At 39.4% G+C, this 15057-nt stretch overlaps 2 protein-coding genes across 2 annotated transcripts; one reads left to right on the top strand and one right to left on the bottom strand.

Annotated features, from left to right (window-relative positions):
- Positions 1–3134: 3134 nt before the first annotated feature.
- On the bottom strand, positions 3135–9373 carry tspan36 (tetraspanin 36). Its single transcript, XM_019259855.2, has 7 exons — positions 9073–9373; positions 6070–6261; positions 5841–5915; positions 5630–5725; positions 4983–5135; positions 4569–4652; positions 3135–3984 (listed from the first exon to the last, which is right to left on the bottom strand). Exons 1-7 carry the CDS (start codon positions 9130–9132, stop codon positions 3904–3906), a joined length of 741 nt encoding a protein of 246 aa, XP_019115400.2. The 5' UTR covers positions 9133–9373; the 3' UTR covers positions 3135–3903.
- Positions 9374–12105: 2732 nt separating this feature from the next.
- On the top strand, positions 12106–12950 carry LOC104919275 (protamine-like protein). The gene has a single exon (XM_010731249.3). It carries the CDS (start codon positions 12180–12182, stop codon positions 12711–12713), a length of 534 nt encoding a protein of 177 aa, XP_010729551.3. The 5' UTR covers positions 12106–12179; the 3' UTR covers positions 12714–12950.
- Positions 12951–15057: the final 2107 nt, after the last annotated feature.

The raw sequence follows: 15057 nt of genomic DNA, 5'->3' as shown, positions 1-15057 counted from the left end.
ACAGATTTATTTTAAGTACTTTGAATACAGTAGTAGCTGGAGGTAAAGGGGAAGTCAGTGGCCACTGGAGGTTAGCCAAAAACTAGATAAAAATCGCTGGCATCTTTTAAATAACACTGCACATAAGAAGCACTAAAATCAGAAAACAGAGAAAGAGAATAATACAAGTGCAGAAAGAAAAGAGTGATCAGGAGAGAACGTTAATAAAAAGGGTAGGAGAAGAAGTCAGACTGAATATCTCTTCATAGGACTGACTCAAGCTGTGAAGATTAATCTTAGAAAACTATAGATAATGTGGAAAATAATACAGTGATATTGCTGCTTTAATTCTTTTGAGTCTTTGCTCTATTTGTCTGTTTCTGTTCCTTTTTTTGTATTTCTGCCCCGTCTTATTAACACTGATAGCATCTGACAAATGGAAACAACAGAGTGTTGGTGGTGGGTGGCTATTTAGAGAAACACACACACGTATGTTGTCAGCAGCACCTGCTCCTGGTCTCGACAATGTGTGTCATTATTTGTTGCTCTGTCCGGAGAAGAAAGGTGACGAGCAAAAATTCAAACAAAACCATGACATTGTATTATTATTATTTTTCCTTTTCATATCTATAGCAACGCCTTCCCTATAATCTACCATGTCATACAGTTCAAAAGCTTTTTGGTATGCAGGGCTTTTTGTTACTTGTTTGATGTAAAAGCTGGCAGATGTGTAACAGAACAAAACAAATCCAGAAAATGCATTTAGTATGAAAAATGTTATGCAAGTTATGTAGGAAATGAGGGAGAAGAGTCCTTCTGATCTGTGCACAGATGCACAGAAATGGCCTGTCTGCCCTTTTGCCTGTCTACCTTCAGCACAGAGTACGCAGCAGTATTGTGCATGTCCTCCTCAGGTTACCTTGCTCCAACAGATCCCTGTCTAAGTAGAAAGGGAAATAAATAAATTAGAGGTCAGGCTGAAATTTCCCTGTGACAACATCTGGCTTAGTCGGCTCGCTTGCTTCGTGTTTGTGCTGAATGTATTTTTCCAGAGAGGTGACGAGGACTCATCTGTAGGTGTGCAAACATGACTCATAAGGGGAAACAAATGCTACAATACAAATCATACACACAGACAGCTATCCCCTCAGTGAATTCAACACCTTTAGCTCTTTTGTCTTTGCCTTTTATTACCTCTACATTTAAGGTGACAGAAAGTGAAGGCTGAACACTGCAGATGTTATAAAACAAGCTGAATTTGTTGTCCCTGAAGGTCTACACATCCAGTATTTAAAGGTGCAGCCCATTGATTTTACTCAGTACGTTCAGTTTCACACGGACTACCACTAAAGACTATTCAGTTGCATTATGGAAAATGCAGGATCCAGATAGGATCCAGTGTTTTTGGAGCTTGACCCTCCCTAGGGACTTGTGAGTGCCTCAGATTTCCAGAGGTCCAATACTAGATCCCTGGAGTACCCCTTTCAACAAAGGGGAGGACATCAGCAAGGTGGTGGAGCTTTCTCTGACAAGCTTGGTTTATGATGATTTATCTTTTATTTATTTTATTTGTAGTCACATAACAAATTAAGAAAATAACAAATGAAAAAAAAAAAAAACATTCAAACATAACATCACCCTACAGGCCAATATCCATACCCATAACCACCCAGTTTTTTAAATTAGAAAACAACAATAACTAAATGGTGCAGCATTGTTAGATGATAAGGTGGGTTATCCCATTGTCATGTTAAGCTTTCACCTCTCCGGCCTAAAGCAAGCTGCTAATGTCTGAGCACAGAACCCAATAATCAATAAAAAAAATTCTTCTTGGTTTCTGTTCTTGCATAATTTACTGATAATTTACTCCAAAGGACGACTGCTCTGTTCAAATGATTTGCATTACTCACAGAATGCAGCCTTACAGAGCTGCATCACCTGATATCAAGGGTTAACACTTCAAGTTGGCAAGAACAAGGGCACAGAACAGAAAACAGATGTGTGGTCTTGGTAGGAGATAGAGATGCAAATGCACCTCAAAGAGAAACAGGTAGAGAAAGGTGCATGGCAAGAGAGAGAAGGTGAGTTGAGAAACAGAGACGAGCACACAGAGATAAACAGACAGGAGAGTGAAAGAGAGACAGAAAAAAAACAGACAGTTTGAGGAAGGAGGGAGGAAAACAGGCCTCAGAGCCGACAAGGTTATCTTGTCTTGCGCGTGCCAACAGTTCTCTCTGAAAAGGACCGGCCTGTCTAAATGTCAACACAGCCTGAAGCAGTGAGGACATGTCCTGAATAAGATATCCAGTCAAGAGATATGAGAGAAACACAGACTGAGACAGGGAAGCAGGGTCATGTAGATCAGCGGATGTCATTAATACACAAAGAAATGCTAATCACATGCAGAGCAGTTAAGTGGAACTCCAACACAAGCAAGAAGTGAAAGTTTGGTCAGTATGAAGTAGATGCCTCATTTATGGTGACTGACAAAATATGAACATGTATCTATATGTATCTTCTTCTAACCTATAGGTAGTAAATAGTGTTTGTTTTTTAGCCCTCTTCACCTCAACTGCTGCTTCTCTGTCTCCACCTGCAGGAATTTCTTTGTTACTGCAGCCAAATGAACAGCAGCAAATGTGATAATGCATGATAAAGTGTTGCAGTTGATGCTAATAGCTATTTGTTTATTGCAGCCTTTAGGATTGACAAAAGGGGGGGGTTTCCTGGTGTGAATTTTTCATGAATTGTAAAAGTCAAGGGACAATATCAATTTTACTTAAACTAATGCTGAAAATCAGTTGTATCTGCAGCCCTTATCAATCCTTTAATCTGTGCTCTGCTATGACTATAATTCCCCTGGACATGAGTTTATGTTTTAATTGATCTTTTTCAAACACTGACACAAGACTCATGTAAGATGAGTACTTGCTATCTTCTGGATGTATGAAACTGAGGGCCTCTTTATCAGCAGAGTCAGGAGGTAAAAAAAAAGAGAGATAGCCAGCATGTGTCACGATTAGTATGATGCTTTGAATGTACACTCTGCATGACTGGTCTGCTGGAAAATAACTTTTTTAGCATTACAAAGTGTTATAAAAACACAAAACACAATGTCATATGATACTGTGATACAAATGCACCAAAGTCCAAAATGAAATATTCACTTTTTTAATTTAGAAACATAATAAACACAACCAAAGACAAACTAAGTAGAACATACAGTTAACTGACCATGACTCATATGCATATATACCTAAATAAGGTATTAAACTGCTATCCTTGTGTTCACAATCACAAAAAGTTTAAAATATAGCTCAAAGCCCTTCATTATAGTATATTCCAAAGAATAATGATTTTAAAAAGAATATCTACATGGTGCAGTGGAGTGAGAAGGCTTGGCAAGATTTACAAGTAGAATCCTGAATGTTTAAAACAGTTTTCTGTGACCTTTTCTCTCTCTGATGTGATGGCAGCTGTACTGCATTCACAGTCAGTATTAGAAAATAAAAGATGCTTTAGAGAGAAAGGCTATTAGTGAACAAAATCCAACAGGGATTAACATTTTACTTTCAAAAAATTGTGTTTTGTGCTATTGTTACATGTGTGGAAGGCCATGGTTGGGCTTTGGTGGCCCGACCACACAGAAACGTTATCATAACTCAAAAATGAAAGGAATGTCTACATTCAGCAAAACGATTTAACAAGTCAGTGGAACATTTACGCCGATTTCTTTTATGCAGGAAAACTCTGGTGTGGTCCCGTTTATACTGAGACATGGTCTACCACGTGTGTACACTCTATATGCAATTAATTCAATATTTGTACAATGATTGGCCTGGATGCTTTTGTACAAAGCTTGAGAGGTGGTCAGCAAACTTAGTCAAACAAATGAGGAGGTGGTAGATGGATACAGGAAGTGGTTCAGGCATAGAGAGGCTGGTAGCCACTCCTCCGGTTGCCGGTTTGACAGGTGATCACACATACACTCAGCATCCCAAAGAACTGCAACAGGAAAGATGACAGTAATCAGACATAAGCTTTTCTGAAGCTTCAAACGTTCAAGAGACAAACTCAAGTACTTGGGTTATTCCTGCATCTGTGTCATTTTTTTCTATATTTTTTTATTAAGTACCGTCTATAACTTCTGTGGTAGAGCAAGAAGTGATCAACAGATGATCACAAGGTCATTGCATTCAGATATTCTTAAAACGCTTACTTGAAAAAGCAGAACTGAAATCAGTCAGTGTATGAATACTGAAACGGCTGACACTGACCCTATACTGTTTCAAGGAATAGCCCTCATAGCTACCACTGTGCTTTTACATGAGTAGATTTAAAGACCATTCAAGTTACTTCAATGAAAAGTACTAACTGACATTAAAACTGTGGCAATCCCCAAAATAGCACACAGGTAGTGTCAGGTTAGGAAATCCACCCAGTTTAGAGGTCCAACATGGCACTGACAACATTATAATATTGAGTGTACAAATGCTCCAGCAGTGACTAGCATGTAGCTCAATGCGTAATAGACAGAAGAATGTACAGTCATTTTCATTCACTGCTGAACTGCATATGACCGTCTTTACCTTGATGATGGCGAAGCCAAGAATGACAAGCATGGCGTAACCCAACACACCCTGTAGGAGGTTAACCAGCTTGTCCTCGCAACCCTGAAATACATGCATACAAACACACTGAATACACATGCTGCACAGGCACAATGGTAATTTGATGTGAAGTCTGCTCCTGCTTTATTTTTTCTAATGAGTGGGAGATAAATTGATTTTGCAGACTTTGCCATTAAGAATATTTCACATCATAAAAGCATTCAAAATCATTCAATGTGAGATAATCACCATTTAGAATATTCAAGTCGCCGTTAAAAAACAATAATCAGATAAACATCTCACAATCCCGAGCACAACAAAGACATAGACACAGATAACCACATGACACACAGACACAGTGTTTATGTCAAAGCATACTTCCGTATGATTTACCTCTGTGTTGAGCAGATCCAGTTGATCCAGTCTGCCGGTGCACTGTGTGGAGGTCGTGTTTTTACAGCAGGTCAGAGGGACTGTGTTGTTGTGGCTGCTAAACCAGGTCGTGTTGGACCAGCTGGTGTAATTTCTGATACCACAGCACTGCAACTGCACAGAGACAAATATAGAACAGGAAGGAGTTAAAACAGAACTCAAAACTCAAAAAAGAAAAAAAATCAACCAACCAGCAGTTTACCATGTCCCCTAGAGAGGAGAGGCGCTGAGGTGTAAATTTGGTGCATGCATTAGTTATTTATGGACATTAAATTATGAATTTGTCTTTAATAATATGGACAGATAAAAATAATGTACTCAGCATTACAATAATTAGTCTATTCTATTGGGTTGAGGCTGAGAAAGAGCGCACAAACAGCTCTCATATATTGTCTACATGTGGCCAATTATCACCAACAAAAGATGGCATCTTAAAAAGGCAAGAGAGACAAAGACAGACCGAGGAGAAACGAAAGTTGAAAGTGCGACAGAGGGAAATGAAATCAAGCAAGCGAGGTGAACTGCAAGCAAAGCAGAAGATGTGGAAGAAAATGAAAGTACGAGTGAGAAGATGAAGCTATTTATATACAGCCGAATATAACGCCAACCTGAGTCTGCAGGTAGTCCACAGCTTTGGTCTCGGCGTCCTGCCCATCATACTTCATGAAGACGTCATTCATAGAGCGCCCCAGGTCCTCCTTTATCTGGACAGACACGAAGAAATAAAAACACAAAGTCGCGTAATGAAGTCTAATATCTGATATAGTTTACCGTTAGCAGTAAAGACTGCCTGATGAATAAAACGTGTCGGTGACTTACCTTGCCTTGGTAGATGAAGCTAAATACCAAAGCAGCCACTTCAGCTGCAAAGATCAACATGATGATCAGAAAGAACTGGAGAGAAAAGAAAATGGGTTGTTGTTAAGTGAAAGACAGCTAAGTGAAAAGCTAAATGAAACATCAAAGATGATGGACTAATCATGGAACTGACATGACAAATGTCTTGTGCTTCTTTTGTCTTTTGTCACACACACAAACACAAACTTACAAAGCTAAGGCCGACTTTGGACTCCCGCAGTGTGGCGCAGCATCCCACCAGACCAAAAATGAACATCACCACGCTGACGCCGATGATGATTGCCGCTGGGATCAGTGTGTATTTGTCCTGAACGAAATGTTCAAAGTTGTCATAGCTCTTGATAACATAGGCACCAACGTAGGCCAACGCTGCTCCTGCAGCCTGCAAGAAAAAAACAAAAACAAGGATAAAGACAACAATAAGGATCCACTGACATTAAAACTATGCAACTGTGTATATTTTTATCTGCTGACATTTTTTTTTTAAATTACAGCTCCTTCTACACAAAGTGCTAGACACAGAGCTAAGAGCCACACTTACACAATCTCTGCTCGAGTTATTTAGGTCAGTGCCAAAACACTCAATCATTAAGTGATGGAACATTGAGCTTTTAAAACCTCGGCATGCTCAACAAGGCACAGTACTGCAGAAACAAACGCATTAACACAACTGAAGGGATTTGTCACATGATCTGTGTTTTCTCTCTGTGCTGTGGTTGAAAGCGTCATATTCCGAGAAAGAAACTGAGAGTAAAGCTCTGGGTTTTTTGAACGGATATAAGATCCGTCAGTCAGTTTAATCTTATTCTGTCCACTTGACGCACTGCAGGTATAAAAGACAGTAATGAATAGCATCAAATATAAACAGAGAACAAAACTGCTCGTTAAAGCAGAAAGAGATTAAAGAGATTTTGTTCTCCTTTTTTTTTTTTTTCTCATCTCATGTGATGAACACAGGCCGTGAACCTCACTGACTGTCTGCGCCGCTGGAGTCAGATGTGGATTAGACGTTAAGTCACACCACCATCATGACTTTTCTACAAGTCATGCTTCAGTAGTGAGCTCACCAATCATAAGACTGCATGTATATCACCCGGTTGCCAAGCATTCACAGTACAGACTGAAATCACAGTGTGATCTGGTCTTAAAACCCCCAAAATGCCAAGAGGGTCAACCCTAAAGAAATTCAGACTGACAGAGCTGTTAGGAAAACAATGGCTCTAAAGTATTGATTATGTTATCAGCCCTTCTAACTTCCCTTTGCCCTTTGAAACTCACTGTGACGAGACCTGATACTCAACCATTTTGAATCCTGTCTTTAAATGTTTGTTGCACAGTCAGAACATGAGAGAATATATGAGATCAGCTACATTTTCCTTTGTGTCATAGATGTAAAATCTGTACCACAAAGACCTGAAACCATCCTTTGTTTGTGTCTGTGCACTGGTGTCTTTTTTAGCTGTACTTCCCCAGTAGCGCGATGAGTTATATATCAGGTTTGTCTATATGTGTGTGTTTTGTATGAACAATCATTTATCCTCCACTTTAGCCTCATGACTCACTTCTCTTAATCACTCCACAGTCACGAGATCCCTCTGGGGTAGGTACTCTACTCCCCCCTCCCCTACACCTCTCACCCCTAATCTTTCTAGAAACTCTGATCTTGTGCCTAAGAAGCAGCACAAATAGGCTTACACAACGTATAGTGCCCAATGCAAAATATCGCCTCTATGGAATGTGAGAACGCTCTGAGGTGATATTTCCTGATCTGCGGGACAGATTTTAGAGGGTCCATGCACGAGAAACGTACTAGTAATGTAACTTAGACCGGGTTTAGGGAGGCAGACAAGCAGAAAGCAGTCATGACCTTTATGCTCATGTGATTCTAAAAATTCAGTTCCCTTTTAAACTTTTGCATATTTGTCCATAAACAAACATCTTCTTTTTACAGTTAAATGGAAATATTCTAATCATTCTATACACATTTTCATTAAACTCACTACATATTAGTATCAGCCAACTTTTGAAGCGTTGGGATTTCTAAAAAATAAACTTTTGTACAATGTTTATCTGCATAATGTGATTTTATCAAGACGGGTCTACCAGCGGGTCAGGCAGAGTTTACAAAGATAATTTAATACTCTGATCAAATTATATATTTTTAAACAATTCTAAACATCTCTCATCTGTTCTCAAAGTGTAAACTAGGACTGGGGCTACATTAAAAAGTTCAATGATACAAGAAGACTAAAAGTTAGGGACATTCCCTATCTTAATGACTCTGAGAGAAAGACAAACATGAGTGTTGACTTTTATATTTAAATACATGTACTTGTTTAGTTTCTCTTTCTCATGTGTTTTGGAAATGGGGCAAACCTGGCAATGCGTGGGATAGTTTTTTGTCTTATGATAGGGATGTGTTGTGTGAAACCTAGCTGATGGAAAAAAAAACAAGACGGACAAATCACAGACTGATCAATCGAAGTTATTGTTACAGATGAGAACATCAATGTAAGACAGAGAGGGGAAAAAGTATTTGATTGGAAGAAAGATGGAGAAGAAGGAAGTATAAAGTCTATGAGTGGACCTTTGAATGAAAAACAGATAAAGTCTGTGTTTTCCCTTGCAAGTGTGTGTGTGCGCACACACACACAGGTCATTTGTGTCTCACAGTAATCAAATTACACAACATCAGCCACAGACACGCAGGGAAGTTTACTTAATCCACACCAGAGAAAGCTGCTGGCCAAGAATCCAAAGGGGAAGGGAGTCCAGATATTGAATTCTGTCCAAACTTTGAATGAGTCAAGTAAAATGAGTCTAGTCACAATTCCACTGAACTGAGCTGGACGGGAAAAGGATGTCAGTTACACAATATACTGCCAGTAACACACTGTATCACTAGAAACACTTCGCTTTTTAAAAAAAAAAAATGAACTGCGCAGATTTTCATCCAGGAACAAGTAGAAATGAGGAAGTATCATAAAGTGATGGCGACTGTGATTGCGTAAAGATTTGGGCACGGCTGGTAGGATGTTTATCGGCTCACCACTCTGATTTAAATCTTACAGCACTCACAGACTAGACAATAATAAGAAACATAGCGATTACTCTCAGAGGAAAAAGGCAAAGGTGGATTCATCCTGGAAAGCGTCAATTAACAAAACAAACAAAAAAAAAAACACCGACTTACCCAAAACACCAAGCTGAGGAAGAGGAGGACGGACTTGGACGTGAAAATTCCGCAGTCCATGTTGTCTGACGGTGGGTGAAGATCTTAAAAGAGGACTGTGGAGCTGCTGAGGTCCAGTTTTTATATCGCTGTGAGCTGAAAAGCGATTCCTCCTGCTGCTTTGGTCACAAGTTTTCTCAACCTGACTGACTGACTGCAGAGACTGTGTGATCACATGGTCACATGCTTCGGGGAGGAGAGCGATGAAACAGAGCAAGGCAGGTTCTGCAGCTTTCCAGGTCCTCACCCCACCCCCTACTGCCGGGGCACTACATCACACCACTTCTTCAAAGAAGAAGAAGAAGAAGGAGAGAGGGGGGAAACCCCACAGAGACATAAAGGATCATACAAGAATTTGAAAGTTAAACTATTATTAAGTGCAGAGTGTATTTTATTCTGGTTGGAGCACTTTAAACCATGTTCATACATATTGTGACTTGGGATCCTTTTTCATTTGACAATTCATTTTTAATCCTTACTGTATCTATGACCTATCAACTACATGATGGAGGTCTCACAGGGAGGAATCTATGTATTCACATAAGGTCAAAAGGGTCATTGATTAGATAACAATGATGGATCCTTCCTCTGCTCCTCAGCAGTTAATAGCAGTCATTACTATTATGATCGCCTTTGGGGGTGCTTGGAGGCCTTTTATCTGCTGTGACATTAGTAGGCTGAATAGAGGTGATTTAATCCTTACATTACTTACAGTGACAGCTGCTCTTCTGACAATGACACAGATAGAGACTCTTTAAACCACAACAGCACATGATTTAATAAAAATGCTGAATTTCGGACTTTTTCCATTAAAAGTCCTTGTAGAAAACCCATAAGAACCATAAAACAGTTTCACTAACTCTTTTCTCCAGAAAGTGACAGCTTGGGTTTAATCATGGGAACAAAATGCCAGTCACATTAAAAAACCATGTTTTATACAGTACAAAGAAGGTAAAAAGGCGTGTGTAATGGAGTCCCTATTGACAGAATATTAGAGCTTTATCTAATCTGATATGTTTGCTTCATTCTCTCCACAGCTCTGTGTTAGGGTAGTAAGGTTTTTATCACCTCTCATATTCAGAGAAAAGATTACAGATATGAGTGCAAAACACACACAAGACACTTTAAAATGTAATTCAATTAGAGGCAGGCCAGCCGCATTTTTATTGAAACTAATTTTACTTCCTCTGCTCTAATTTGTAGTGTTTGTGTGTGTTTGTATGCGTGTGTAACAGGAGGAGGCGCTATCAGTACACGACAGAAGGTTGGACCACATTCGCCAATCTGTCTCACACACACACGCACACAAACACACTCACTTTATCTTACATTAATGAAAAAAACAGATGAAGAAAGCGCGGAGGAAGAGATAATATATTCCAATCCAAGATGATCCATCAAACATATCTGTATTTATAAAAGATGCATATGTAAATATATAATATTTATTTCTGGTGTATCTTATTTTTTTCTATTTTATGTTTATTTTATGTGTATTTTCTTATCACTCTGTTTGTGTTGCTGTATGTAATTTTTTTCTGGCGTGGGATCAATAAAGACTATTTTTGTATCTTATGTGTCCATTAATCATCTCCAGTTTAAAGTAAATATCGATTTAAATAAAGAGTAAGCCAGATGCTGAGTCATGTTTTAAGATTCTAAGTATATTTTGTTCGAGATCAAAGTCATGGAAATAAAATATAAAGTGCTTAAAAGGCACAGTCTGTGAACTTTAAGGACGGACACGACTGATGAGCTTAAGCAACTTTTATTTTAAAAGAAGAAAAAATACAGATTTCATTAACAAACTGTTCTATAACTAATCATATAATGTGTGTGAAAGTATCTGTGTGCATTTACTGTTGCACAAACGTAAAAGTAAAAAGGTTACAAATAATATAAAGTAAGTACTATATCATTATTGAATCTGACTGAACTTCATATTTTAAATAGCATAAACCTAGTACACCGTATACTGTGCTGTGTACTGTGTATTTACCAAAAGCACTACAGACTGAACCAAGTCAGCCACATCGGTGTGAAGCCATTGTTTCATTGATTTATTTGCACTTGCTTTAATGTATCTATTTATACAGAGGACACAGCTGGTTAAAAGCTCATAATGATTTATTTTTATGTCCTATAAAGTGATTAAACGGATTGTCAATCTATAGATTGGCACTTTAATAAGATATAAACCAGTTTTAAATATACATACATGCATACTAATGTGAGTGCATCCATCACTGGAGTAAAAAGAACCGGGAAATTAATCTTAAATTCGTTTGTCCAGCTGCCCATCCTTACAGGCTGATAACTCTTTTTCTGGCTGAGGTCCATCTCCCTCCACACAGAGGACACTTACAGTGGCACACAATAATATTTTCACTATATAACATCTGATAACATAAAACATAAAGCACTTTTTCTCTTATTTAACTTTTTTCACCTCACACTTTGATTCTAAGTGTCCTGCGTCTGCTTCAGGAATTGATTATTTTATGTTGACAGTTGCCACGGTATGGTGGGTGTGCAGGACAGCTGTGTTTCTTCGGTCATCTTTAAATGAATTTATTTAACAAAAACGGCAGAAATGAAACGAAGTTTTGCGGAAAATATGTCAGCGACATTATTAAAAAAGCTTATTTAATGATTGAAGTCTGTACGTGTTTGTTTGGAGTTTGTAACTTTATGAAAATGTCCAAATACACGATTGAAATTACACTTTACAACTGCCAGCTGTGTAACTACACTCAAAAAACTTTAATATATAGAATTAAATATGTCAATTAAGATACATATGTAGACATATAGGACTACTTTGATTCTAATTGTGTGCTTTTTATATAGATTTCTAATACTTTATGTATGAATTTTACAGAATAATCCAGCTGGAGAAAACACAAACTAACACAAGTTTGAGGGCGAGAGAAGGCGAGCTGTGGTGGTGAGGCTCACTCTACACGGTTCTCATGGTGGCTTTATCAGACCTGAACCTTTCAAGAGGTCCAGCAGAGATAGCAGCCTGTCATTTTCTCTCACTCGATCCATACAGAAGGACCCTGACAATGTCTTCACCTGCGGCTGCTTTGCCCGTGGCAGCTCCAGCCAAATCTCCCATAAAGAGAGCGAGGCCTCAGAAGAAGAAGAATGCTGGTCCAACATTGAGAGACCAGATAATGCAGATACTATTTGGATCCAACCAGCGCGGTGGCGTGTCCCTGCCAGCCCTGAAGAAGTCGTTGAAGGCCGGAGGATACGACGTGGACAAGAAAAAAGCCATACTCCTCCTCACCCTCAAACGCTTGGTGGCCAAAAATACTGTGGTCCAAACCAAAGGCTCCTACAAGGCGAACAAGAAGCCCCCAACACCTCGAAAGAAGGTGGTGAAAAAGAAGCCCAAAGCGAAAAAGGTCAAGAAAGTCAAGAAAGCTGCAGGTGCCGCTACACCCAGGAAGTCACCCAAGAAAAAGAGGAAGCCAAAGAGTCCTAAGAAGGCCAAGACGCCCGCAGCGGCCAAGAAGCCAAAGGCGGTAAAGAAGGCAAAGAGTCCTAAGAAGGCCAAACGCAGCACCAGGACCAGAGCTGCTGCCAAGAAGTGAGAACTCTTCCTATGAACGTTGAATGCTGACCAAACGCCTTTCTGGTTGCGTTTAACTTATGTGTGGACCAAATTTATGCATGCATTAAGGACTTGTTTGCTTTACTATAATACAGTTTTTCTAGAATAGGAAATACTGAAGCTGCTGCTTTTACACCCCTCTCCCTGTCACCATCTGCCGTGGTCTGTAAAGAACTGAATATGAATTGTTTTAATGTAATAAACTTGTTTTCATGTACATAATGTGTGGTGTGATTTTTGTCTCTGTTTTTGAACAACACAAATAACTTCAACAAATATCTCTGTTTATGCAAGAACTCTCTGAATAAGGTCTGCTGTAGGTCATATTTAACTGAAAAGGTATACATCATGTTTCAATCAGTCTTTAAATGAATGTTCATTATGTGCTTCAGCACCACCTAGTTTAGTCTGTCAAATAAATAAATAAATAAATAAATAAATAAATAAATAAATAAATAAATATTCTATGGTCTTAAACAGGCAGAAAGTTTGTTACATTAAAAAAAAGTAAACATTAGGGTTATGTCCAACAATATTCCGTATACCACAACATTTACTGTCCGAGTTCTGAGTGTAAGCAGCCTAATGAAAATGTGGAACATTATAATTTAGATGCGAAAATTACGTCTGTGCGCCTCTACAGATATGACCAAAACGTTGGTGATTAGTGGACTACTGAGTATCCGCCGTGAACGAGGAGATGGTTTCGTACCCGGTCTTGGTTTGCTTGATTCACAGTAAGGAGAACACTCACGAGTGCGCGCGCGCGCAGAGTGGCGCGTTTTACGCAGCGTTACGCACGGGGACCAAGGCGTCAGGCACTGGGTATTCACACACATTTGAACGCTGACACTGTTTGTTGTGATAACTGTGGTCAGACGTGAGGCTGAGCAAAACGTGTTTATGCGTCTGTCACACATCTGCCTCACTCAATTCAATTTCAAACAGCAACCTGGATTTGAAACTCTGTGAGGACTGATATTGGCAGAATAATGGGTGGGACCAGGGTGGTCATTAAAAACAGCAGCTGGTGACACTCGCTAATCGTTTCTGACAACAGTGAGGTTTGACGGGTGTGTCATACTGTCCTCGTTAAGGTTCATCTTATCTCCAACAGAAAAACACATGACAGGCTTTACGCGCGGGGTGAAGCGGTGGTTATGCCCGCCTTATGCCACCCTCGTCCGAGATTATGCTGGAATTTAGAGAGAAGATAAAAAGGTGGTTACTTAAAGTGAGTGACAAAAGCCATGCTCTATCTTCATCCACAACTAAGAGTCTTTGCATACTACAAGAACCCTTTTGTGGCTTTTTGTAGCGTGTGGTGATTCACAGCTGTAGAGCGCTTGAACTGTATGACTCAGTGTTGCTGTCTACTGGCAGGATTCAGTAACAGTTCATGCTCTGGAGCAGCAGCCACAAGACGGTCAGGGAGGGTCACCTCAGGTCAGATTTCAGTGTAGCTATGGAGCTACTTTTGTAAAACAAAGCTCTCCTTGTATACAGCTCAAATTTAACTTTACATAGAAACTGTAGTAAACAGAAGATGTAATTTGTAATGAGATATTTTATATAGAAATGTAATGAAGAGTGTTGACCAGCAACATTATAATAAGAAACTGAAATCCAGTGAAAATATTTAGCACTAACAAAGTTAATAAAGCAGTAATATAATAAAGTAGTAAGTAGTTAAAAAGGTAATCACTACGGTCTAATTAATACAACCCCAAGTTGGGATGTTGTGTAAAATGTGAATAAAAACAGAATGCAATGATTTGCAAATCTCACAAACCCATATTTTATTCCCAATAGAACATAAACAACATATCTATATGTGTTGAAAAGTGTGTCAGCACAACTACCACGTTCGCTCTGCTCGCATCAATACCTATTGGTGCTCAGTAAATGACGGAGAGGCCCCAGACAAGGTCTATATAGTCCCTCTCTCCTGAACCCCCTCACCACTGGCTAGGTCACAACGTCGCTGCCCTCCCAAGTTCAGTCAGCATCTTGCTGCAGTGAGTGACGGCTGTGAAATTCTTTACTGTGTCCAGTCAGGACTGTTCACAGGTGGGCAGCTGCTTCCAATCCATCTGCCTCCTTTCACTAAACCTCCACTTGTCAGCATGCAATCCACAAACACAGTTATGGTGATGACTGAGGGAGAAAAGAGCTGGGTCAGAGTGGGACAGACCAAGGCATGGAAACTAGCCAATCTAGAGAAAATTAGGGAAATTGTTCACAAACTTAACCCAGAAGCAGGTCAGATGTCTAGGGGAGAAAAGGCAGGGGTAGCCTTTGGGGTGATGGGTATGATGGCAGTG

The sequence above is a fragment of the Larimichthys crocea genome, chromosome III (genome assembly GCF_000972845.2).
Source record: "Larimichthys crocea isolate SSNF chromosome III, L_crocea_2.0, whole genome shotgun sequence".
Classification (NCBI taxonomy): Eukaryota; Metazoa; Chordata; class Actinopteri; family Sciaenidae; genus Larimichthys; species Larimichthys crocea.
Note: the sequence above shows the minus strand (reverse complement) of the source record. Positions and strands in the feature narration are given on the sequence as shown.